We start from the raw sequence: 25,693 nt of genomic DNA on the forward strand, positions 1-25,693 counted from the left end.
TCTCTTCTTGCATAATGGCATTGCGAAATAGAGAACAGGGTAAGTGCTCATGTAGTTGCCAGCAACCTCAGTATATATAAAAAATATGTATTCACGGAAAGCTCTCAAACAACTTAAGGCATAATAAATATGAAATCACAAAAACCGCATGGAATAACAGTCGACACTAACCACTGGACTAGCCTGACGGGTTCGGATATGCTTAAAGTGAACGAGACCACATTAGGTGTTGCAATCGAATGCGAATCGTATAAAGTCCACGGTTGCATTTAACTAAGAATGGCATAGAAAAGTGAAATGCGCTCCCATGGAATACTCAGTGCACTGGGAGACGTGACCACAAATATACGGACAATAAACACGAAAGTGTGAGGCTTCGTCATAGGAAGACAATGAAGAGCGTTCGATAGGGTTTGACAGGGAACACCAGATGCTGCATTGCGCTTTACCCTCTTTTCTATATATTATCGCACGTGTTTTCTTGCTTTTACTGTGTACTTCGAGAACCAGAAACTAGAAGCGGTGAGTTAAAACAGAGTGAGTGCGGTAACAAATAAAAATGAGTACGGCGCGGCGCGTGGATGAGCCCAGAATCGTGGTGCGGCATAGTATATATAAGCGCGCTTCCTTCAGGAAAACGTAACAGCTCTGTTAGGCTCTTCACGGCCGCCCAACTCTTTGGTTCTCGCATATCCAGCCTCCCCCGCCTCTTCTTTATACTCGAGATAAAGAAAAGTGTGTGTGGGGGGGGGGGGAGGGGTAGAGACGCCGACCTGGCGCGTTCCGCGTATCCCGCTGGAAATAGCGCATACATATTCGGCAGCGGAAGCGCAACGACTGCACGCTGATGCCGCGCATAGCAGCCGGCGCGCAGACCATGTCTTATCGCGTTTGGGCATCTTCTCAGAGAGAGAGAAACAAGCAAAAACGAAGAACGCGAAGATTGCCCTCGGGTACGTGGTGATAACAAAACGAAGATGTAAGAGGCGCGCCAGCATGACTCACTGGGCGCACGAATTTGTCCGTGTGCGTGCGTGTGGGCTGCCTGCCCGATGCCGAGAAGAGAGACGGGTCGGCGCGCAAGGGCGTGCAGTTCGTGCCCAATGGTGTGTCGCCGCCACTGGCGGAGTCGCGTTTATTCCGCACCGCAGAGCGGCACACGTGGAACATGGGGGAGTTTCACCGCGCAAGGAGAAGGCGAAGCGGGCGGGCGGGCGGGTGCAGTGCTGGCATTGGCCCTCTGCTGCTGAGCACTCGTGAAGCCGGTGTCCGCGTATCTGGCGGCTTTCCCGTGCACCGAAATGCTGCGCGGCAGGAATGCGGCGCTGGCGTTTACGGGCACGAGTAGAGATCGCGTGAAAGGGTTTCGTGGAACAAGCCTGCTGAAGCACCCAGAGCGAGTGTACCTTTGCGTCAATGCTCTCTCCGAATGACTGCTCGTTAAAAGTCTCTTCCCCTTGTTTATTTTTGGCTCATTTCTTCATTTTATCGAAGTTAGAAAGCATTGAAGAAGAGTTACCTCCTTTCAGGAGGACTGATTTGGTGGCTGTTTACCTGCCACATTCGGTTACCTTGGGATATTGAAAGTTGCCAACCTGTCCAGTTAGAGTGAGCGGTTTGCAGAAAGGAAGATAAAAACACTAAAAAGATTAGTGCCGCATTCATTGTGCGTGAACGTGGATTGGTTGATTGCTCTAGCTACTGGACACAGCCATCGCATTAGCGGGAAGAATATATAAAAGCAGAAAGAACAAAATTGATGCTAGGAAGCATAATAGGCATTCCGGCTGTATATGTGACCCTGTTGGGATTTTGCAGCACTTTCTCGTCGAGTACACTCCACAGCTCGGAAGTCTTCTTTCATTTAATTTCTTTCGCTTGGAAGAGTAACAAAGCAAGTTGGAAACCTTATGCCGACCTTTAGGAAAGATAGGAAAGAGCGCAGACTACCAACTTTTACTGCAAAGAACGCCAGGAAGCCAATATGATGTAATAGAAGGTCTATTTATTAGCTAGGGTTTGTTTCAAGTCAGTTAAGTTGACTTGGTTTATAGCAGTTTACACTAAAACGTTCGCAACAAAGTAACAAAGTAGCACTTTAATTACAACTATGGGATGAGGGAGGGGGGGCACTTTCTGCCACGGCGTAAACTAGCGCAACAGCAAATAGACAAAAGCACCTGAGGCTTAAGCACCTAAGACAAAAGCACCTAAGGCTAAGGTGATGGGAAATAACAAATAGTATCGAACACGTATAGATACAGATGGCGCAGGATAAAAACTCCAAAGTGAGAACTTTTAGACACCACCAATTTCCAATGTTAGCAGGAGCATAGTGGAAGCACTTGAAACACGCATTCTAGTTAGTTCCTTCCAGTGATGAACATTTCTCCCAAAATAGGATAAAAATCTTTCTGGAACGGCCTCGCCTGGTTTTTTGTGCTATTTATTATTCACGTAGTGTAACAGATAACACCACTGTCGCAAACCAAAGGCCGTGCTGGCCAGCACGGCCTTCACTGTGCGGCGTTGACATTACATTAACGTACGACAACTGATTCACCGGTGGACTATCAATGAAAATCAGGCACTCCCAATTATATCAGATAATGGGAGAAGTACTTCTTGTGTGACGCATGGGTCCGCGAAATGCAGAAAACAGTGTCACAATATAACGCTTCTGAGCAGTCATTAGATTTTTTTTTAAACGTTTCCGACAGATTCAGTATTTGCACTATAAAAATACTCGCTCTATCCAAAGTGCTTATTTGCAAAATTTTTCATGGGCAATTCAAGAAAATATGAACAGAACAGGAATATCACCCATGAGAATACGAAAAGCTTAATGAAAACGCCACTCACACCTATAAACATGGTAAATAAGGGTAAATAATGGTAAATAATGGTAAAGAACGTTGGGATACAGTGCAAAAACTTGGATTGCTCACCCGCAAATCGCTTGAGAAGTATATCAAGCACAATTACTCACTTTGGGTTTCGTCGGTGACTGTTGACATCGTGCGAAGCTTGATACCTGGAACACCTGGAATGCAGAAACTAAATGTTAGGCAGGATATTATAGAGCGTTGGGAGAGCTACACCAAGTATTATAATTCAGAATCAGAAAGTATAAAACGCAAGCGAACAACCCCTTACTGCTTTGTTCTTATTTCGCTATTTTTTTTTTTACCAAGGCGATGAGGCCTTGGCGTTTCTTAATCCAACTTGCGCAATTTGAACATCAATTACATGTCCTTGTCAAGTGAGTATGACTGAACGAGTAGAGAATCCAGTTTTTATGTCCATTCAGCAATAAGTGGAATTTGTAGATGGAATATCACCAAAGAAACATGCACCGCAAAGGACACGCATACACTCTAAGAACAGTTTACACCCCTTGGCGTGCCCCTTCTGCCACACAACAATAATCGTCATCTGCCTTGATGCGTTTCCTTTCTTTATCGCTGCGAGCCCGGAACTTTACAGTAACGAAAGGCACGCGCGTTATCAGCATAGAACAGTTTACACCGTTTGGAGTGCCCCTTCTGATATCATGAGTGGGCGTCAAAAGTTGACGTACCACGGAATTAAAAAAAAAAAGAGCAATAGAAAGTAAGAAAGAAAAAAGAAAGCTGACATTATTTCCATTGCGTGGGCACTCAGCCTGGAATTCGAATTTTCAACCATTAGTACTATGTATTGTATGTGCGAATAACATATAGTACTGATTTAATGATTGCGGCCACAAAGTAGTCTGAAGTTAGCGTTTTCTGAGGTCCCGCGGACCGTAAGCTTTTGACGCCGACTGCCCGTGCCAGTTGTCCTTCTTCTATATTAAATGTTGTTCATTTGAAATGGACAAAATCGAGCACAAAATGAGAAATCGTTAGGGTGCAAGGTATGCTTATAACAAAAGGAGATCATATTTATTTATTTATTTATTTATTTATTTATTTACTTATTTATTTATTTATGTATGTATTTATTTAACATGCTTTCAGGGCCTGAAAGAGCTACGAAGAGCAATATTAACAGTAAAGAAGAATAGACGCACAGTTGGCAACAGCAATAAGAAATATATATCGATTGTTGCACTCACCCCGTTATTATTTGTTATTTTTGACTCTTTTACAACAACAAACCTTTGAAGTATATTTTGGAATCTTTGGAGTTTTATTCGGAGACACGTCCTCAAGAAGAATTCAGTGCGAGGGAACAAAATATAAGAACGTGGAATGGCCTGGGACACAATGCGCCAGCCGTGGGTTTCCTTAGGCAGACGCAAAAAAAAAGAAACAGAAACCCGTGCGATTGGTTGTACTGGAAAACGCTGTTGACACATGCGACACTGGGGCAAACATCCTTTCTTATACGTGGCACCCGTTCGGGATCCAATGCCGCCATGTGCGCGCGCGCGCCACTGGCGTAATGTTTGCGCACGCAAACTTCCGAGCCATGGCTTCGGCGACGACGATGACGAGTCCCGATGCGTGCGTCGCTCGAAGCTGCTTTTGCCGATGACAGACTCGCCTGGAGCGGGGTCCGCCCGCTTCTCGGGTCGATGCGTTTCGTTCGCGTCTGGGGCGTCGGGACACAAACACGATGCGCAGCGAAAAACGCAGCGGAGTTGGGCACGGGCCAAAAAGATGCACGGCGACGATTTGCCGCTCGAGGCACTTCGCGCGTATTCGCGGCCTTCTCTTACGCTCGGAAAGCAACAAAAAGCTGTATCAGGAGTTTTTCATACTGCTCTAAAATTTTCTCATTATCACATTTCATGTGATTATGATATTTGAGAAGTTGATCCATTAATTAAGACCAATTGTGTAGTTAGGACGGATAGGAAAACATAATCTGAGTATCTCCCAGCGTCGGCAGACAACATTACCTAGGTACCGTCTAGCTACGTGGTATTTGCATATTTTAATATCTTGGAGCAAGACCGGTGGGACGCCCTGCATATGGCAACATATAAGGATTCTGTACGGCTTGTGTCAGAGGGGCACGTACCCATTCTGTGCATACGATGGGCCAAAAATAGGCACGCATTCAGTGACATGTACAGAATTTCTGAATTAAAGAAAATGAAGTAGATGAAGGAAACCGTTGACCATATTGCACTACTCCATTAAGCGGTGTGCGTGCCTTGGCGTACCTACGAGTTGGCATCATATGCTCAGGTCTTAGGCACGGACTTATTTATTATTACGCAGAGCGGATACGCACTTACTGGCACTATTTTGTAGATCATGATGCTGGGTTCCTAAAGCCCGTTTTCCGGTACTTCGGCTCACATATAACTTTTGTATCTAACCGCACATGTTCTCTTCACAAATCGCAAGGCTGATTGTAGAACTGATTTGCTTTGTTAAGTGCTATATATGTCATCATGTTGTCAATTAATTCGACCTCACGCTGTGATTAGCTAGCTTCCAAGATAGCTGAGATGGTAGAGAGATCACCCTGGAAACGTCTCGGTGCCGGGTATGATCTCCTACCAGCATCAATTTTTCTGCATCCGGGAAGTTTTCTTTTTGAGAAACTTGTATGGATTCTACCTTCGCAAATTTTCCCTTTTGAGAATGCCTTAGGAGCTTGAGTCTCTCCATACTGCACCAAGTGTCCTAGCCTAATGAAACTGCGACGACATGTACGTGGCTGCCCTACTTCCGCTGCAAAACGAAAGTAGGAATGCGCAATTTACGGCAAAGAACCTTTCCATGTTCGGGCCTCCATGGCGATTTCTTCCTTAATGAACGCGTGCATCCGTAGGATCTTCGCAGCACTAAGCTTGGAACTGGGCTATTTTGCGCCATTCTGATTACGGCACCGTACGTGGCTTGCACACGTTCACGGAGCATGCAGACTTAGTCGGAGGATCCTCTCAGGGCGGTTGCAACTGTAGGAAGAATAAACACAGTCGCTCTGATCAGACCATTGATGTCTGATTACAGAACTTGCATACAGTAGTTCAACCTGTGCACTAAATCAATTTCTTGGCTACTGTTCGGGTGCGTGTGCGTGTATTTTTTTTATTCGCTTGGGTTCCCACAAGGCATAACTTTAATATGAAATTGAATATAAGCATGAAGGCCAGTTTTATGCAGATACAACAAAAGCAACTTATACAGCGTATTGTTCATGATCCATCTTTCATAGTTTTCAGACTGGTTGGTTCTTATCGTCACACCTCCAAATGCCCTATCACGGCCTGTCTTTGCTCTAGGGCCGTCCAATGTTGACAGACTTCGGACATTTGACTTCGTTTTCACGTGGTTGACTCCAAGTGCAAGAGGTGGCTGGTATAAAGCCTTCCACCATGTGAATCCACTGGAGAGAGACTTCTTCCACGCGTGAAAAATTGTGGGGAAAGATACAAACACGCGGATTTCGGGCAATGATAACATGGATTTTTGGGCAATGAGAAATGACCGGCAGTCATAGCGAAAAGGAGGAGTTGCAGGTATGGAAAAAGAAAGAGAGAGACAGATGAAGAGGAAAGACAGGGAGGTTAACCAGATATTAGTCCGCGGTTTGCTACCCTACACTAGGGTTGGGAGACAGCTTTCAAAACATGAAGCGCCAAGAGACAGCACACAAACAATGAACAATGACAAGACAAGGCGCTTTGCAACTGGTTATTGAGGTCAAAAGCGGCGGAATATATATAACTGTCCTCGGGAATTCCACTGAAAAATAGCTGCTTGTCGGACCTCATACCAGAAAGACAGTGGCTGCTGAGCCATGATCTACTCAAGGGTTGCCAGCACCGGACTCAGAGCGTCCAGTACTTAAAGCGGCCTTCTGGCAGACAGTGTGTGCATGCTGTTTAGCAACATGCGAATGACATTCAATAAAGGCCTAAGAAGAGCTATCACTTGCTCATCTGTTTTCCGCGACTCCTCGGATGGAGCACCTTGCTCTACTGAGGGAAGCATCTGCTGTTGCTCTTTTGCCGGTCGTGTACACGTAAGCGGCTATTCCTTTCTAGAGAGATACCTGGCAGTTTTTCGCTTCCAACATCGGTGTTTGGGGTGCTGGAAACTTCCGCTGATGGTGCTGCATGACGAGTCGACTTTTCTTGAAAAGTTGATATTTTCCGTCGTGAAGACCTTCGTTGGTGACGTCGTCTTCACTGGACCTTCTCACCGGCGTCCCTGTGGACAGAACTTGGTCTCACCATTTGTTTGAGAATGGAGATCTCTTTCTTGATCTGGGGACAGTCTTTGGAAATGGCGCAGTGATTATCTTGACAGTTAGGACATTTCAACATGGTTGCGCTGCAGTTGTCTTCTGAGTGGGGTTCGGCGCATCGAGGGCATACTGTAGAATTTCTGCTAACACCCTTCACATGGCCAATCTTCTTACAGTTGACGCATTGCATTGGTCTTGGAAGAAATAAATGGTCGGACTTGGTAGAAAAAGTGACCAACCTTCATGTAGGAAGGAAGACAGTCACTTTTGAACGTTATCCTCACACAGCCTGTGTTGCCGAGGCAACCAACGTGCACAATGACGTTGTGTTCACTTGCTGGTTTTATCAGAACTGGGAAGTTCGCGTGATGTATTTCCTGGCCAATGTCATAATTGACTCCTGTTATTGTGGCACCATTTGCTGGCATGATGGATCGGTCCTTGATGTTACCCAGCTGCGTTACATGTTGTAGTGTGTTCAGCGCGCTCGGGTTCATCACATCGATTGCCAGGATGTTTCTCTTAGTGTTTATCCTGACATCCTTGATCTCATTCGGCACGATATTTTCTAGATACACGGAGAGTGCTTAGCTGTTGACGACGCGTGGGTTGTCAGTATTGTTCTGTGGCACAAACAGACTGGAGTGAGGCCATCATTGAGGCGCAGTTTACACGGTGGTCAAACTTGACGCCTAAGATGCGATGATAATTCTTCGTTTGGCCTTGCGGTGCAGGACAGATCGAAAGTTGTCTTCCAAGGACTCATCACCTGATCTGAAGTACAGCTCTGTGTCCTCTATATCGCTCCATATGTTTCCTCGCTTCCTCGAAGCAATTTCCGCAGGTGAACGGGAAGCGGAGGGGCCTCGACATGTTGTACATCCACCACCGCGATGTAGGGGTTGGTAGACCCCACAAGTGAATTGAGAACTCCAGAAAAGCACAGACAGGCGAGATGTGATCTTGTTGTAGCCTATCACGTGTGTGGCTCCTACCCACGATGGGGCATTGGCCAAGAAATGGGTGAATTATTCCAAATTATTATGGAGCATTAATTTCAGAATATCTATGGAATTAGCATTCAATAGCGTAGAAAATTATCTCTTAAGATCAAATCAGGAAAATCATATCAAATGTGTGATAATTTAAAAGTACAAGAAAGTAGAATTCAGCGGGGCATTCATTTGAATTCTGCAAGAAATGTTTAGACAGCGAAGCAAGCATCCCTGTGGCTGAATTCCAAAGTGGAGGCCCCGAACGAAAGAATAGCAGGATCTGTTAAGTCCAGGCCAAGTCTCCGAAAAGTATTTCCAACAATCTTTTTCTTGCCGCAGTAAAGTGGCGACGAGATAGAAGAAAGTGATGTATAGTCCCCACCTAATTACAAAACGAGCAGAGGGGGGAGGAAACCAAACCCGACCTGTGTAAGTAGAAATTCAGGAAGGGAACGCGGCAACGTATTTTGGTGAGAGAGACCTCAAGAGTCTTTGTGTTACAGGATTCGCTACGCCAGGGAAATTCCAGGTGCTTTTAATCTGTAGAAGCAGCCAGAACTTGGTTTGATAAGGTTTTTCTAATTGATCGCATCCAAAATGTAGCCGCCGTGATCTGTGGTGTCACTGGTAGAATAGGAAGAACAGGGCCGGATAGTGATGTATTTGCCAGTGTGTTCAACAGGAGAAGCACTTCGTTTTCCTCCCATCTCGTGGTGAAATAGTGAGCATTGAGGTCAACAAGGTGATTGTTGTGACCATGACCATGTACCTGCACCCAGCGGACCGTAATCACCACATGTAAAGTCTCGTAAATTTTCTGGATCTGCTTGCAAATGGCATAACGTTTTTGTTAGCTGTTTGAGGTGCTTAACCGCACTGAGGCAGTCAGCACACATGTGGGCTTTGTGAACATTGGGAAAATTTAGTAGGGTTTCTATCGCACTGTGCATATCCCGCAGCTCAAATAATAAAAGATCTTAAGGGTACGATGCATAGCTGCGGATAGCTTGGATCTTAGGGTGTATCGGAATAAAGGAAGCTATTTGTCCTCCTCTTGGACTACCCACCGCGTCCGAGTAGATCCATCAGTGTCCCTTAATTACGGTCATTTCGGCGATGGGAATAGTATGAACCCATCGGCGGAGCTTTGTCTTCTTGTTAGTGGTTATTGATCTGCAGTGCCATGGCGGAAAATTGTCCAAGGTCTTAGTCATAGCAAAAACTTCATAGAAATGGCTGCCTTTCTATGCATCCTTTTCGCTCTCTGTCTATCTTATATAAATGGGAATAGAGCGCTGAGGCTGCTGGTATGTCGCATATTTGCCAGTATTTATCTCTGTCTGCGTGTGGTATCTTTAAGTCTTCTTGCTTGGTGATGCTGGTCAAAGTTGTCGCTGCTGTATTGATTCTATGCGTTTTATCTCTCGAACTCGATTTCCCTATCAATGCACGGCAGAAGTTCCCTTTATATGTTGTAGCTTGAGATGGGTGCAAGCAAGAAATGCTTCAGAAAGCTTTATGGGCATACACATTTCACTATCTCACCTGTAAGGAGACATCGCAGTAGGAAATAGGAGCAGCTTAGAATTTCTTCAAACTTGTTCATTACTGGACCAGCACCGCGGTCACCGGCACAACCGAGGTTGGTGCAAGCCCAAGCGCATGACAGTGCTCATCTAAACGGCTTCCATGGTTGCTAACTGAAACCACCATAATATAATTGTGTATAATCGTACCTCGAAATAGTAAGACATGCCTACGTGGCTGCAAGCATGCACCGAAAGCTTTGGCTGCATTTCGATTGCTGACTCTCAAAAATTACTCGAACTATGTCACAATTGACTGCTTGCGTGCTTTTTATCCTCCTTTTGTAACCCGTACGCTCGGTGTTATACAATCCATATTTGACTTCAATTCAGCTCTCTTAATTTTCTAGTTCCGATATGATGGTGTTCGCCTCCTCCACTGGGCGTCATGATTACCGCATTTTTGTAGTCTTTATAAGTTTAGAGCTAAACTTCCCCGCAGAATAATTTTTGTTTTGCACCGATTACTCATAATTTGGCGACATGCCTCTGAACAAGGCAGCTGTTCATCCGAACGCTCGCCTGGTTTCACGTATACAGCATCATCTTGAATTCTAAAGATCTAACATGCCATTCCAGAATGGTTCTGCCCTTCAAAACATTCGTTCCTGCTTAAAATGACATGGTTTTGGGCCGGTTGCAAATTAATATGTACATTGATACCATCGTGCATACAACGGGACATCAGTGCGCAAGTAAACAATGCAAGAGAAACAAACCTTTTCCATGCAACTGCACGACAGCAGATAATTTATGTTACTATGTTGGAAAAGCTAGCAAGATAGTAGGATATTAGTCCGACGAGAATTTCAAAATTGCTAGTGACCTCCCGGGAATCCCACCTGGACATACAATAACAGTTTATGGCTTTAAAAAGCAGCAGCCACACAGTGAGACCAAACCAGAATCTGAACATGCCTCATTCCAATGCACTTAATTTCGCACACTGACGAATTCTGTTTATTAATGATTACCAGTGCTTGTTTCGTGCGCGTTAGGTGCAGAACATTCAGTTTTGCCCCCATCACACCTGATTTTCCCGTACAAGATTTCATGTTATGCAGCGAAGATATATAAATTTCCTACAATTTCCTTATCAGTGATTCATTTGCACGTGTGAGACGAAACTCAACGTTCTTGCGTTATAATGAACCCTGGAAAGACTTCATATATTCACATCAACTTGTAGACACCATCATTACTCTTGCATCTGTGCTAACGAATCCATCCTTGGTTATGCTCATTGTTTCGGTGACCACGGCATGAGGCGACAAGGAAGCCGGACAAGAGGGTCAGCAGAAAAAAAAGAGAGACCCGATGGGACTCTTACTTAATTGCTATCCCACGCACGAACGGGCTTCCCGGGTTCGGGAGGTCTGCATCCTGCTCTTATTTTCTTTTTTGGGCGCTGTCGGAGCCACGCGTCCTCCTCTCGCGGCGCTCTCGCCGCAGACGCGGACGTGCGGGACCCAGGGCAATCAACTCCAAGTGGAGAAATCACGGCGTCAACGGACAGCAGCACAAAGGACACTCGGTCGTGGTGCTCCATTGTGCCTCGTCCCCTGTGCCAATCGTCTCGTGCGAGCTACTGCCGCGCAAGCATCGAAAGGATAGTGATGGGCAGTGCCGAGAATTGCTGGTTTGCCTTTTGTAAATTACTGGCACCTTAGAGTGCCATGTTCCAAGGACTCTTGTTTTTTTTCTGTTGGTATTTCTTCATGCTCGTGACTGAGTTGTCGAGATGGCATTCTTCCTATGGCCATTCTGCTGTCCAGCGTCCTTACTTTCCTGCCTGGCGCATTTTGTTATTTGGTTACTTATGTGATGGCGTTGAAATCAATTATCTTCTTCTCAAGAGAAAAGTCTAGAAATATGAAAGTTTCAATTGGTAACTTAAGCTATGGCTGTCATGGGCTAGAAATGCTTGGCTGGCCTCATACAAGTGAGTGTATAACAGGGAATACCAGAAACTGCAGCCTCACTGCGTGGTAACGGGTCCTCAGTAAAACAAGTAGCAACAGGCGTACATTCACAGGTCACTAGCAAAAGGTCAAGTACACATAGGAGCATCAAAAGTTACCAAAAGAAAACAAGAAAACAATGAAAAAAAAGTTTGAAACATTCTAAGTCTCCGTACTTTTAAGTATTATTGCTGTCGATTTCGTGGTTTACTTCGAATATGTTTGTTTATTATGACTGCAGCATGAATATAGCGCAATTTGGTCTATTCAAATGGATTACCTGAATAGGTGGACATTACTTAAACGACAAATTTAAATGCCCAAATGGGTACTTAAAAATAGTCACTAGTAAACATTTTAAACAGTTAATTTACTTCAGGGCACAAGTTCCAATTGCGAAATTGATGCCGAGTAGTCATGAAGTCACGTCTATTGAGCATAAATCCTAAGATTAGCTGCACTTTACAAATTTGCGGCCCCAAATCTGCAAATACATACTTTGGTGTTATACTTACGGTCGTCCAAAACTTCATGGCGTATGATTTTGAGAAACTGTTGTCTGGAACGCCAATACCCTCCGGAGCTGACATTTCAGGCCAGGTATCTTTAAAGTGATGCCAGCCCAGCGATTTCTGGCTAAGAAAAACATAGCTTGACTGCAATTTGTCTCTAATTTCGTAATTAAATTCGCACAAAATTATTCACTAAAGGTTTCGCGCAGAACCATTTCAAGTAAGTCATCCGTACAGTATGATATCTTATGCAGATACGTGCGTTATAACAGCCACTTTCGTTTGGATCTCTCCGAAGTGAAGCAAAAAACAAACGGTATGGCCACTTAACTCGGCGTAACGTCTTCTTGTGAACTCTCACACAACCCACAATAAGAGTGATTAAAAGTCACCATACCCTGTGAAGATCTATGCAGAAGACACCGGTTGAAGCTTACTCTACCACACTAGCCGCGGCACCCGCACCAAGCTGACAATCGTTAAACATGTTTCACTGGCGCCACAGCACATTGTGCCCAGTACTCGAAGCCTCATCTACACGTGATGTACTTGCGGTAGTAATTCACACTAACAAACAATCAAAAAGCGACCATTCTACTACTGAATGAGAAAAACTTCATCTAGCCCCATCGCTTTTACTGTCTGTAGCAAGACCCAAGTAGACTGGAAGTAACAATAATAACCTTTATCTACAGCGCGAGCATGCTTCCAGCTCATTAACGATCCTCTTCCCTCAAGGGTACCTTTGTTTAAACGGCCCCTGGTGTTGCGTTTCCCACGCACTGCCCCAACATGCTGATGCATTTGTGGAAAGAGAGGCACTCCATTCCTCGAATCCGCCCTATAGCAGGGATTCCTCATTCCTACACTCTTAAGCAAAATTATACTCTTTGGGTCATATCTTGCCACACAATAATACTCGTCATCTGTCTTGTCCGCATTTCCTTTCTTTAACGCTGGGAGCCCTGTACTTCCAAGTCACGAACAGCATGCGCGTTATCAGCACGACAAAGCATTCTTAACAGGAAAGTAGCGAGCGCAGCGTTTTCATTAAGGGAAACGCAAGCAAGACAGATGACGATTATTGTTGTGTGGCAAATAAACACCCCAAAGGGTGTGCATTTGTTTAATAGTGCAGTTGCATAACCCATAACCCGGCCTATGCAAGGCACTCGGCGTTCTGGTCGCTTTCGGCATAAGTGGCAGATCAGCTAACCTCTGCCGATGTCTATAATGGCCGGCAGAAAGCCAAGAGGTGTAGTTTGTACATTGGTATATTTTCACATACTTTCACATAATATATATTTGAGCCTGGCTGTAAGAATACGCACTTCTTAGTACCCTCTTGGTAAGGCACATGGACAAAGGAAGAAATAAGGAAACTGGTATCAAATTACGATGAATCCACCAAATGATGATGCAGGGCATGGAAAAAATAAATAAATAAGTAAATGAATAAATAAATAAATAAATGCAAATGGCCGCTGTCCTTAAGCAGGGTTTGAGCTTTCAGTGCTCGCCGTTCGTGTACCAGAGAAACTGAGTCAAAGCATATACACAGGTTGTTAGTTGTTATCTGCGCGCGAACATTCCCGTTCGCAGGTTCAGGAGACAGGAAATATGTGTGATGTCATAAAGATCGCAGCGACACACACCTACATACATACACACACAAAGGGGAAAAGAAAAGGGGGAGGGGGGTGGAAAGAAAGAAATGGATAAATAACACTGTGGCTGTTTAGTGCTAGCGGTGTTTCGGGGGAAAATCACGTAGCGCGGACATCTTTTTTCTGCGCGCCGAGCTAGATTGAGATCGACGAGCGGCTACGTGTCCCGGCGGCCAGCGAGGGGCCATCTCGGTGCCGGCAAGCGGTCTTGATTGTCGCAGTGAGAAACGTGTCTCTTCTGTCCTCTGAGGTCGCTGGGCCTCCATGAGGCCTCCGCCTGAAGGCGTCTTTCGCGTCTCCTCGCGTCCAGCGTCGTTCTCCGGTCTACGCTGTGCGGCCCCTAGACATCGTTTCGCGCGTTCGCCCAAGCGCGCTTTCCCGCCACGCGCCGAAAAGACCGGAGAAGATGACGTCCCGTAATTAGGTCTCCCGACAAAGCGAACGTCCCCGGGCCGCCAAATGGGAGGCGCATTACCCGGGTCATCTGCGAGTGCGTTGCACCCCGAGACTGTCGATAATCCGCCGAATAAAGTTTCGTAGCGCCTTCCGATGGACAACCAAACACTCAATGTAACTTAATTCACCGAACGCACGCTGAAACAGCACAAACTGGTAAACCTAATGCGCTGCCCATCAAACAGAGCGAAGAAGACAGATATTAAAATATAGCCGCTGGTACATTTCAGCCTTCCTATCAATGTGCGAGATCAGAAGACACCAGAGATAGATGCACTCCTCTTCAAACTAGAGTAAATGCGTTCTGCAGCACCCCTTGGCCAGCTTACGCGTGTGTGGCCGCATTACCGTATTTGAGACCAATGGCCGAATAATAATCAGACGCAGCAATAATACTACCATAATACTAATAATACTACCTAAAACGGGTTTTAGGACTTAGTCAAACTGCTGATGCAGCTTTTTTCCTCAATACCTGTCTACATTCAAATATATGTTATTTATGGGAAATAGAGCACTTACTCACTTGCCTACTTACCTACTTACATAAAAGAAAAAAATTAAAAACAGCTTCCCTCAAGCAGCGAATGAGTGACATTTGCAGTGAAAACAACACATATTGCAGCAAGATAAGTACTTCATGGCGAGCTGTAACTGAGCAGCTGATATGAAATGTTGCACGACGGCAATCGGCGCTTCTTCATGTGTGTGAAATTAGGGCCTATAAACATTCCATCCCTCCAAAACAATTATAGGTTTTTGCTTGGTATTACCGAGAGATCGAAGAGAAGAGAGTCGGGAGAGACCGAACGAAGCAAAAAAAGGGAGGTTAACCAGGCTGTCCTGCACTGGTGGTGGGGGAAGCGGCGAGGAAAAGGAGAGGAGAAGAAAACACATGATAGTGATCCGCGTGCACTGACAACAGCTTGCACCAAGCACTCAAAGGCGGTCTACTTTCGGTGGTTTTGAGCCGGCCCAAACCCGGGCCGTGCTTAGCAATGTAAGATCGGATAACGGTTTCCGTGCACTATGTCACCATACAGCATGAAGCATGGCAGATATAGAGTGCGTAACACGGTGCGCACATGCTGTTTGGTCAAGAATAATTTCTCCCAAGGTTTGTTTGCGATTTGTGTTGAAGAATAAACTAATTTAGGAACTGTAGGAAACCTCTAGGGCTGCAGCGCTAAATGCATAGTACTTTCATAAATTTTGTCTAGGCAATTTCACCACATAGAGCTATACAGACGACCCAAAGCAAGAGGAGAGTACATTCACACTGGAAAGATTGTGTGACTTCGTAAAGCGTTGAGGATCCTACCAAGCTATGGCAACGTCGACGTCGAATATGCAGCTGTTGGTGTAAAGCATATTCAGGCTCTTTTATAATTTGTTTCATGCGTCCTTGTTTGATAGAACCTGGTGAAGCTATTAAACTGGGAAGGCTTAGCAGTAAGGATCGGCGGCGATACCTCAGCAACCTTCGATTTGCAGATGAAATTGTCCTGTTCAACAACACTGGGGACGAGTTACAACAAATTATTGAGAACCTTATCAGAGAGAGTGTAAGAGCGGCGTTGAAGACTGATATGCAGAAGACAAAGATAATAATCGATAGCCGGGTAAGCGAACAAGGGCGCTCTAACGTAAAACTATTCCAAACTTTTCTTTCCCAATTTTGCAATCAACCTTCCGCGATTGGTGAAAAACTTTTTCGACCACTCCTCTTTCACCTGTCTGTCACGCGACGTCACGAAAACCGCGATAGCACCCCATCTGATATAACGTGTACACACAGATTATGCATGATTTGACCGAGCAAAAGAAAAATAGTTATTTCTGATTCGACGCCTCTTCGCCATTAGCCCTCGGCGATTGGTCAAAACTTTTCAGGCTGCGCCCACTTCACCTACCCCACACGCGACGTCACAAAACCGCAAAAACTCAACTCGTCAAAGTGACGTGTACGCAATAAAGATGCATTAATATGCCGAACAAAACTGAATTTTCTGCTGAATAGCCGCAGGCTGCCCCGTTGCGAAAGGAATAAAAGATGGCTGCCGCCGATCGCTGAGGCACCGGCTACTCGCACCTGTAGAAGAGCATGGGTATATTTGCGTGTAATAAACCTTTCTACATGGCCGTGTAACATTTTCGAGCACTTACGGCCCATGTAGGACCTCGTTCTGCAAACTCTCCTTTGCTGAGGATCCGTTTTAGCGTCATTCTTAAGCTTCCGTTGCATGCCGCCGCGATTGCCGACGAGCCACCGCAAACTAAGTAAGAGAAAGCGGACCGATCGCAAACACTGGCACTACACCTCTTCATCCGGTTATGGATTTTCAGTGCAGTGGCTCGGCCCTATCAAATCCCTCTCCACTTGAGCGTGCTCCTCACCTCTTGTGAGCCAATTAGATAAGAGTAGTGTAGGCAATGTTACTCGTTTTTCAAGCAAACAAAAGTGACCTCCTATGAACGAGGAGAGCGTTTGATTGGTCTGTTCAGAGAGCCCGGCGGGTGACCACCCGATGCTTGCGTCGGCGGTTACGCAAATTTGACGTCAGGATATTGGAATAAAAGCACATTGGAATAGTTTTACGTTATAGGGCCCCAAGAGTCCAAGATCGCCAGTCAGGCTGTAGAGCCTATGAAGGAATACGGTTACCTATAGGTCAATTACTCACAGGGGACCCTGATCATGAGATGGAAATTCACAGAAGAATAAAAATGGTTTGGAGCGCATACAGCAGGCATTGTGACATCATGACTGGAAGCTTATCATTATCATTTAAAAGAAAGGTGTGCAATCAGTGCATTCTACCGGTGCTAACATATGGGGCAGAAACTTGGGGACTTACGAAGGAGCTAGAAAACAAGTTAGTGACCGCGCAAAAAGCGATGGAACGAAGAATGTTAGGCGTAACGTTAAGAGGCAGGAAGAGAGTGGTGTGAATCAGAGAGCAAAGAGAAATAGCCGATAGCCTAATTGACATTAGGAGAGAAAAATAGAGCTGATCAGGTCATGTAATGAGCAGGTTAGATAACCGGTGTACCATTAGGGTTACACAATAGGTGACAAGAGAAGGGAAGCGCAGCTGAGGACTTCAGAAGACTAGGTGAGGCGATGGATGGATGGATGCAAAACTTTAACGAAGGTCCTGAGGTACGCGACTAAGCGCGCTGCGGGCCGCTTCCACGTTGCGACAGTCAGGCGATGCCCGACCGCCGCATCGTGGGCCCTCTGGACAGCCCATAGTTGCGCCCCGGCATCGGTGCTCTTGATAGCGGAGAGCCACTTGGCCTCATTGATTTGTTCTGTGCCTCGTAACGAGGGGCAACGCCAGAGCATATGGTCTAGGCTAGCGATGCCAATGCAGGTGAGGCGATGAAATTAGGAAATTCGAGGGCGCTACTTTGAATCGGTTGGCACAGGATAGGGGTAAGTGAAGAACGAAGCCTTCGTCATGCAGTCGACATAATATAAGCTGATAATAATAATAATAATAATAATAATAATAATAATAATAATAATAATAATAATAATAATAATAATAATAATAATAATAATAATAATAATAATAATAATGGTGGTGGTGGTGGTGGCGTTGGTGGTCGTGGTGGTGGTGGTTTTGACTGCCGTATCTTTTCCCATATTATGTCATCAGGTTTTTTTTTTTCATCTGTACGCCTTTTCAGCTTGGACCCCATCGCGGCCACGTGTACGTGCCTGTCGCGGTACTCGGTATTGTGCGGGGTTACCTCGTCTTCCGTATTCGTATATTCCAGCGTGTATAGGACGACATGCGTGTTTTATTTGCTCTTTTCGATGTAAGTGTGGCTTGCCGTACCTCTGACGCTAATTCTTATCGCACAACATTTATAATAACATTAGTATTGCTGCGCGCAAAGAAGTACCCATTACCATTATAGTTGAGGAAATACTGCTTTATTTTGAATGAAAAAAGAAGCGTTTCGCTTAAAGCACTGAAATATGACGAGTATTGACGTGAAAATTATGTGTATTGCTCTTTCTGCCGCGATTTGCAAGTGCGGTAAAAGTATGCGATGACAAGTTGGCCTAAGCTGCTATTTGAGTGCTAAGATTTTACTAGAAGTTGATCAGTAAGAATGACCTCTGCTTCGGTCTACGGTGAGAGCGTCTTACAAATTGGATGGACAAGAAAATGCGTTCAGAAGCGGTCGACAATAAGGCATGCCTCTTCTATCTGGTCTTACGAAGTTTACCCTTAACCTAGGTTTCGAACTGCATCGACTGAACAGCGACTTATACATACAAGAGGAAAAAAAAATATTATCTTGAAATAAACTATTGTGAGATATGAGTTTATTATGTCACAAGATGAATGAGCCTTTAGTTACTGTGACAAATATATGCAATATATTTGATTATTGACTCTCTTTTTTGGTTTTGTTGAGAAACTGAGACACTGGCTGGAGGAAAAGGCTTTTACAAGAAAAGAAATGCAAGATCAAGTATATATATGTGTGTGTGTGTGTGTGTACGGTTTATTGATTCATTTGTTTAACTGTAATTGAATGCGAACTGCTCTCATAGCTGAAACGTTTTGCTTCCCGAATCGTTACCTTTATTCGCTTAACCCTTTATTTATAGCTGCGGAGAACGCGGCTACACATTGGACTTGTAAACATAACCCACCAATAAATAAATAAGTAAATAAATCAACACCAATGATCAATTGAGAGGCTAATCGCTACAGCATTTAACAAGCATTTTTAACCTGTTTTTACAATAGACAACCACGATATTGCTCCTTACAGCAGTGATGTGTATCCCCCTAGTGAAGGTGCCTTTGTCTCGGAGGAAGGTGTTCTTAATATGATCCTGAGCCTTGATACGAAAAAGAGTGCCAGCCCAGATGAGATTCATAATACTTTTCTTTATCGTTATTCTCTTCGGTGTGGTCGCTACCTAACGCTCATATTCAAGAAAGCACCCTATCAACTAGTATGGTCTTTTCGTCAAGGAAAACAGCAGTAGTTATTCCCTTATATAAATCTGGCAACAGACAGTGTTTGTTGAATTACAGGCCGGTCGCTCTAAGAATCTATTCGTGCAATATCTTGGAGCACATACTACACAGCCATATCTCAAACTTCCTTGTTAATACAAATATTTCATCAAATTTTCAACATGTTTTTCGTCGTGGCTAAAGTACCACCACTTAGTTGATGGAATTTAGTCACGACACTGTTAGTGCGCTTGATTTAGGGTACCAAATTTATTCTATCTTTATTGACCTCTCCAAAGCGTTTGATACAGTTACTCACTCCAAACGTTTATGCAAGCTTGACTCAATATTTAACAATCCTTCTCTTCTGCACTGGATTGCAACTTTTCTCATCGGCCGCTCACAAAGTGTTTATTTTAGGAACACTAACTCTTCTGCTATTGACGTAACATCCGGTGTGCCGCAGGTTTACCTCCTGGGACCACTAGTGTTCTTGCTGTACATCAATCATCTACCTTCTAACATAGTTGTTAATATACGTTTATACGCGGACAACTGCGTGCTTTATCGAACTATCATTTCCACAAAAGACCATATTCTATCTAACAATTCCTTTAATTATTTCTGCCAATGGTGTAAAATCTGGCAAACGGCTACAAATTTTAAGAAAACCGTGTACATGTCATTTTGTAGGCATATATTTCCATCCACGGTTCCTTGTGCATTTAATGGCATGTGGTATGGTATGTGTGGTATGGAATCCACATCGGAAATCAGACACCATGAAGTTGGAAATGTTTCAGAAGAAACCTATTAGGTTCATCTGCCGTCGATACGATAGCAACTTTTCTCTGTCTTTTAAACTTTCAGAGTTAAATCTAACTACTCTCAGCATCCGCCGCATCATATAATCCCTAAAGCTCCTGCACTCATTAATTAACTCGCCAAACACTTCTTCCTTAAGTACATATATAAAATTTGTTGAACCTTCCTCGTTTGGGAGGTATCACCATCTTAATATTGTACCCTATTGGTCGTGAACTAATTTTTTTGCATGGACTGTAGCATGGAGCGCAAGGAAATTATCTTCCGGTCAGTTCTAGGCGGGGCCTTAATTTCTGGCAATCTGAGGTTTACTGAGGCAGTCCTCGTTTACGCACCGGAAGTAGAAGGTGGTATTATAGAGGGACTACCGTGCAATCTTCTGTCGATATCGGCGAACTGGTCCTATGTTACAGCCCAATGCATGTCTCTCACCAAAGTTGCAGGCAAACTATTTCGACTCTCACAAAGTCTTTAGTGGCAATAAGGAAGCTCCAATGCAAAGAAACAAGTCCGTAAAGATCTTGAGACGACTCGCAAAAATTTGCCAACTAGCTCGCGCATGCGTGGCAACCTATAAGAGCCCTTTTACTGCCGCATGCATAAAAATGACAATAAAATCCTGATCCGCGACACATTTTAGGCACTGTTGCTTGGCTGGGGTCGTCGTTCGGCGAATTCGTAAATGAAAAGCACTGGCATAGAGAGAGAGAGAAAATGATAAAAGCAAGGTAGGGAGCTTAACCAAGACTGAGCTCGGTTGGCTACCCTACACTGGGGAAAGGGAAAGGGGGACGGAAAGATGAAAAGAAGAGAAAGTCCACTGGAGATATCAGTCGATCACTCAGTCCGAATCATGCCACTTAAAGCCCTCATGCTACTTAAAGAAGAAGCTCACATCTATTGTTCACGTTTTCAAAAGCACTGGCATAAACACACAGACGCCTATAGGGCTGACCAGTGATGGTTCTGCTCCCCCTTGTTGCCATGACCGGCTGAAGTAAGTATAAGGGATATCGAGGATTTCCTGTCTAAGACTAAGCCCTGCCCAAGAAATGTGAATAAAAACTGCATCAAGGCCGGTGAACTAAATGATCAATCCACATATTGATCCCGAAAACACTACAAACAGCGTGTTTCTTCACACTTGTAGCCACGAGCGTTTGGATCGAATGCAATCGAAGCGCGATACGGGTAAGAGGAACGACGTGTACACAGGTGGAGCTGGAGGGTTTGCTCTCGACTGAATTTGTAGAAATCTTAGGCGCTTTCATAGGCTTGTGTTGTGAGAGTGAAGGACTCGCCAGATTGCACCTAGAGCTATCGGGATCTTCTATTAGCTTCGTGTGCATGCGCTCTTCAGGTGAAAGAGGTATTCATGGAAATTTATGTTTGCCCTAGGTATGGGCTGTATAACTCTACGGTATTACCTATGTAGCATATACTGATTATTCTGTCTGGAAATGGGATTGTCCATCCTTGCAATAAAACTCGATACCAGCGTACGAAAGCGTCGGGTAAGAACCCAAGGTCATACTGCGAAACCATGGTTATGCTGCCTGCCCTTCATTTCTTCCTCTCTCGCTCTCTCTCTGCACTCTGCTTTAACGTCGGCTGTCGTCAATAAGGGCTCACATAGCGTACTAAGGAATAGGGCAACTAAACAGTTGATGAAGACTTGGAGAAAAATGACGCACGCATGCCGTTACCAAGAAGAATAAGACAAAGAATTACATTTTTTTTCAGACTAGTACGTAATGAATTACACGTAATAATTAATGCTAATCAATAACATTTTACGTTAGTTCCTTAATAGAACAATTACCTTGTTTACTCGGGAACGTTCACTGCAATTCATTTAGTTTTTCAGTTTACAATTACGTGTAACTAGTTACTTTGTCGACAAGAGAAGTTGTAATGAACGACGCAGCTTTGAAAGCCTGAATTTGGCTAAAAACTACATTAGGATGCCCAAGAGCGGGCCAGGCAGCGGCCTTACGAAGGCACATGCTCAAACAGGCAGACCATGGTGCTGCGTGTTTGTTTCATGTTAACACTCCACCAGATGTTGACCGACGAATAGAAGAGGTAGGTGCTGGTATGTCTGATAGCAAGGGCCACTTCGGACATTATGGCCACAAAATTACATACGGGCGACCTTTTCAGCTTTTCATTGACCTAACTGGGAGCAACATTTCCAAGTCACAGCAACACTGAAGCTCTGTGTGTCATAGAGGGACCGGATGTGCTGTAATCACAATCTTGTGCGCAAGGTTTGTATAGGTTGCAACACCGCCCAACCCCTTAGCGCACACATCGAGCTAACTGGATAAGGTACCGGTTTTGCTCTCCTTTACCGCAGTGTCATTGCTGATGTCATCACAGCAAAAAAAGAGGGATGACGATCAACGACTTTTTTTTAAATGGAATTGTTAGTGCAGGTGAGCGATGTATGAAAGGCTGCAGAGAAATCACTGAAAGTGCTAGGCTAGCACGTTTGGTTCGCAATATCTGTGGAGTGTCCATAAAGTTCGGAGGAAAGTAGCGCAGAAGTAATCGATTAGTATTCTGTAATTCTTCAATTACTTTCATGGGGAAGTAATTGGCAACTTAAATCAATTACGTGTTTGAGTGAAGTAATTTTAATTGTAATCACTTACTTTTTTTTCGGTAACGTGTACAAGTCTGCTTTTGTTTTTTCAATACAATATATTTAGGAGACGCTTCCATTTTCAGACAACGTAGGCAACTCCTTTTCACATAGACGAAATATATATTAAAAATGAAATAAGACGCCGGCGTTGAAGAGGAGATAGGTAACAAGAACAACGCGAACAAGAACGCTTGCTTGGTAAATTGTTTTGGCAGCGCGCGTTCTAAGTCATTGTCTTTCGAAATGAGAGAGGCAAAGTTTCATGCTAATACACAAAACTTGTGTAGGACACTTTTGAACAGAAGCAGATAGTGAGAGAGCCGCTTCGTTAGTGGTATTCAGGAGAACTTGCGCGCCGTACAAATGATAAGCAAGAAATTCAGAGACGGACACGTACTGTTACATCCTTCTCATCACTAAGTAAGGAACCCCCAATGATATAGTATCGCATGCTCCCCCTCCCCACCCTCTGCCTTCACCAAAAGATAAAAAAAAAAAACAAGCGCTCATTCTGAGTTCATTACGAAAGTCTTTACATCATGTGTCTTGAGGGCACGTGTATGGATTCGCTAATGACAAGGATCCTTTGCCAGGGTCACTGCTGTGGAATAGTTGCACCACAGTACCTCTGAGTTTTCACAAATTTTGCATAGCATACGGCATACAGTTAAACAAAGTCCAATTAGATGTTGCAAGGAGGGTTCTCATTTAGTTGTACGCCATCCATTTATTTCCTACTTTTAGCATAGCGCGTTAGCAATGTTGCATTTCATATTAACATCTAAAGAGGGGCTTTGCATCCGCGCATTTGTGTGCACACAAACGGAAGAATGCAGGCGCAGCGCAGTTACGAGACACATGAATTCGACTAAACTGTTGGAAGCTGCCCGTAAGAAAATCTGGGAAAAGGGCGGTAAATATCAGACGTCTAAGCTGAACGAGAAACGGCAAAATTGTAATTGATTTTAAGAACCAGAAGGCGGCACGCAAAGAGCTATAGATTCAGCTTCAGCCAAATTTTTATTAACATCTTTAGATGGTGACATATTAATTTTACAGAAGGCGCGCTTGCACAGAAACAAAGCGGCAGGAGCTAAGAACGAGAAAGAAAGATGGTTAATCGATTAAAGACAAAATATCAAACACACCAAAAGAGTGCCACCGTAATTTTGTAAAATAAAATGAATAACTGCTGTTTTGTGCATGCTATTGTCTAATAATATCGACTTCGCTGCAGAAAAATTGAATTCCTGCGCTTATTTAGACAGCAGATATACGCAACAATGAACTGCAGCGCCGCAATAAATTGAGAACTTCAAATTGTATTCATACACACACAAACACACACACACACACACACACACACACACGCACACACACACACACACACACACATATATATATATATGTGTGTGTGCGGGTGCGTGTGCGTGTGCGTGTGCGTGTGCGTGTGTGTGTGTGTGTGTGTGTGTGTGTGTGTGTGTGTGTGTGTGTGTGTGTGTGTGTGTGTGTGTGTGTGTGTGTTGACGAGCCCCGCCTTATAGCATTTACAGGAAAAGCGGGGTAATTTGAATTCAAAACACTACCGGGAAAATAACAATTTACGATCAACCTCAGGCTTTCATTGCGAGAGAGCAACTATAAGGTCACTCCAAGCGAATTCTTGCCGTCGCCGTCGCCGTGAGGTTCGGTATATATTTAGACATCCTTTTGGACCTCTCTGTCTTTCCTATCAATGAATTCTATTCATTCATTAGACATCTTTATTTATTTATATATATATTTCTTTATGGGTCTCTTCTTGAGACATTACATGAGGGAGGGGAGGGGGGGGTTAGTGACGAAGAAAGATACTACAAATTACAAAGGATATTTTGACGAGTCGCTTGAATGCAAGTGGGTCGGTGATAGGGGCAACTCCGGTGGGCAGGCCATTCCAGTCTCGTGTTGTGCGCAGAAAAAAATGATTGCTGAAAGGTCACGGTATGGGCTTGTGGGGGATATACTGTGTTAGAGTGACTGATGCGGGAAATGCGATGTGCTCTTTTTAAGTACGAGTTGTCAAAAGACAGAGAATAAAAAAAATTATGAAAAAAGTTAAGAAGTGCTATTCTACGGCTTGAGACTAGAGAGGGTAAGTTCATTTGTGCTTTTAGTGCTGAGATGCTTGAATTGGGTACGAATAAGTTGGCAGAATAAATCGTGTCGCGCGGATTCTGAACCGACTCGAGGGCTTTAAACAGGTTATTGTGGTGGGGGTCAAAAATAGCATCGGCATACCCCAGTTTGGGCCGCACAAAGGTTAGAAATGCAAGTTTTTAATACAGGAAGGAGCGAGGAAAAGGTTATGGCGTAGATAACCTAGAGTACGATTAGTGGAATTTATTATGTGGTTAACATGTCAGGTCCAAGTTAAGTCACGCGAGATATACACACCCATATATTTCAATGAATAAGTTGTTGCAATCTACGTGGTATTGATGCTATAATTAAGCATATCGTAATTACGACGACGAGGAATAGGCATTAACACGGTTTTAGCTACATTTAATGACATGAACCGAGTGTTACAGGAGTTTCGTATGCGTGATAGGTCATTTTGTAGCGCCAAATGGTCGATGGGCTTAGTAACTGCTCGATAAACTATACAATCAACTGCGAAGAGTCTGATATGAGAAGAAATATTGCAAGGCAGATCATTGCTGTATATTAAGAAAAGGAGGGGACCAAGTACGGTACCTTGAGGTACACGCCTAAAAGCACGGGTGTCAAGGATGAAGAGCGTGAGTTAGCGTATACGAACTGCTGACGGTTAGATAAAGACCCTCGAATCCAGCTTAGAGCACAAGGATGAAT

General features: G+C 44.3%; 1 protein-coding gene across 2 annotated transcripts in view; it reads right to left on the reverse strand.

Moving 5' to 3' along the window:
- The window catches only part of LOC135909764 (nephrin-like), a 114,441-nt gene that overhangs the window by 59,667 nt on the left and 29,081 nt on the right, over positions 1 to 25,693 (reverse strand). For both annotated transcript variants that reach the window (XM_065441833.2, XM_065441834.2), the window contains exon 3: positions 2,990 to 3,043. In XM_065441833.2, coding sequence (XP_065297905.1) covers positions 2,990 to 3,043 — 54 coding nt within the window. The remainder of the gene's footprint in view (positions 1 to 2,989; positions 3,044 to 25,693) is intronic.

This window comes from Dermacentor albipictus, chromosome 4 (assembly GCF_038994185.2).
Source record: "Dermacentor albipictus isolate Rhodes 1998 colony chromosome 4, USDA_Dalb.pri_finalv2, whole genome shotgun sequence".
NCBI classification, from domain to species: domain Eukaryota; kingdom Metazoa; phylum Arthropoda; class Arachnida; order Ixodida; family Ixodidae; genus Dermacentor; species Dermacentor albipictus.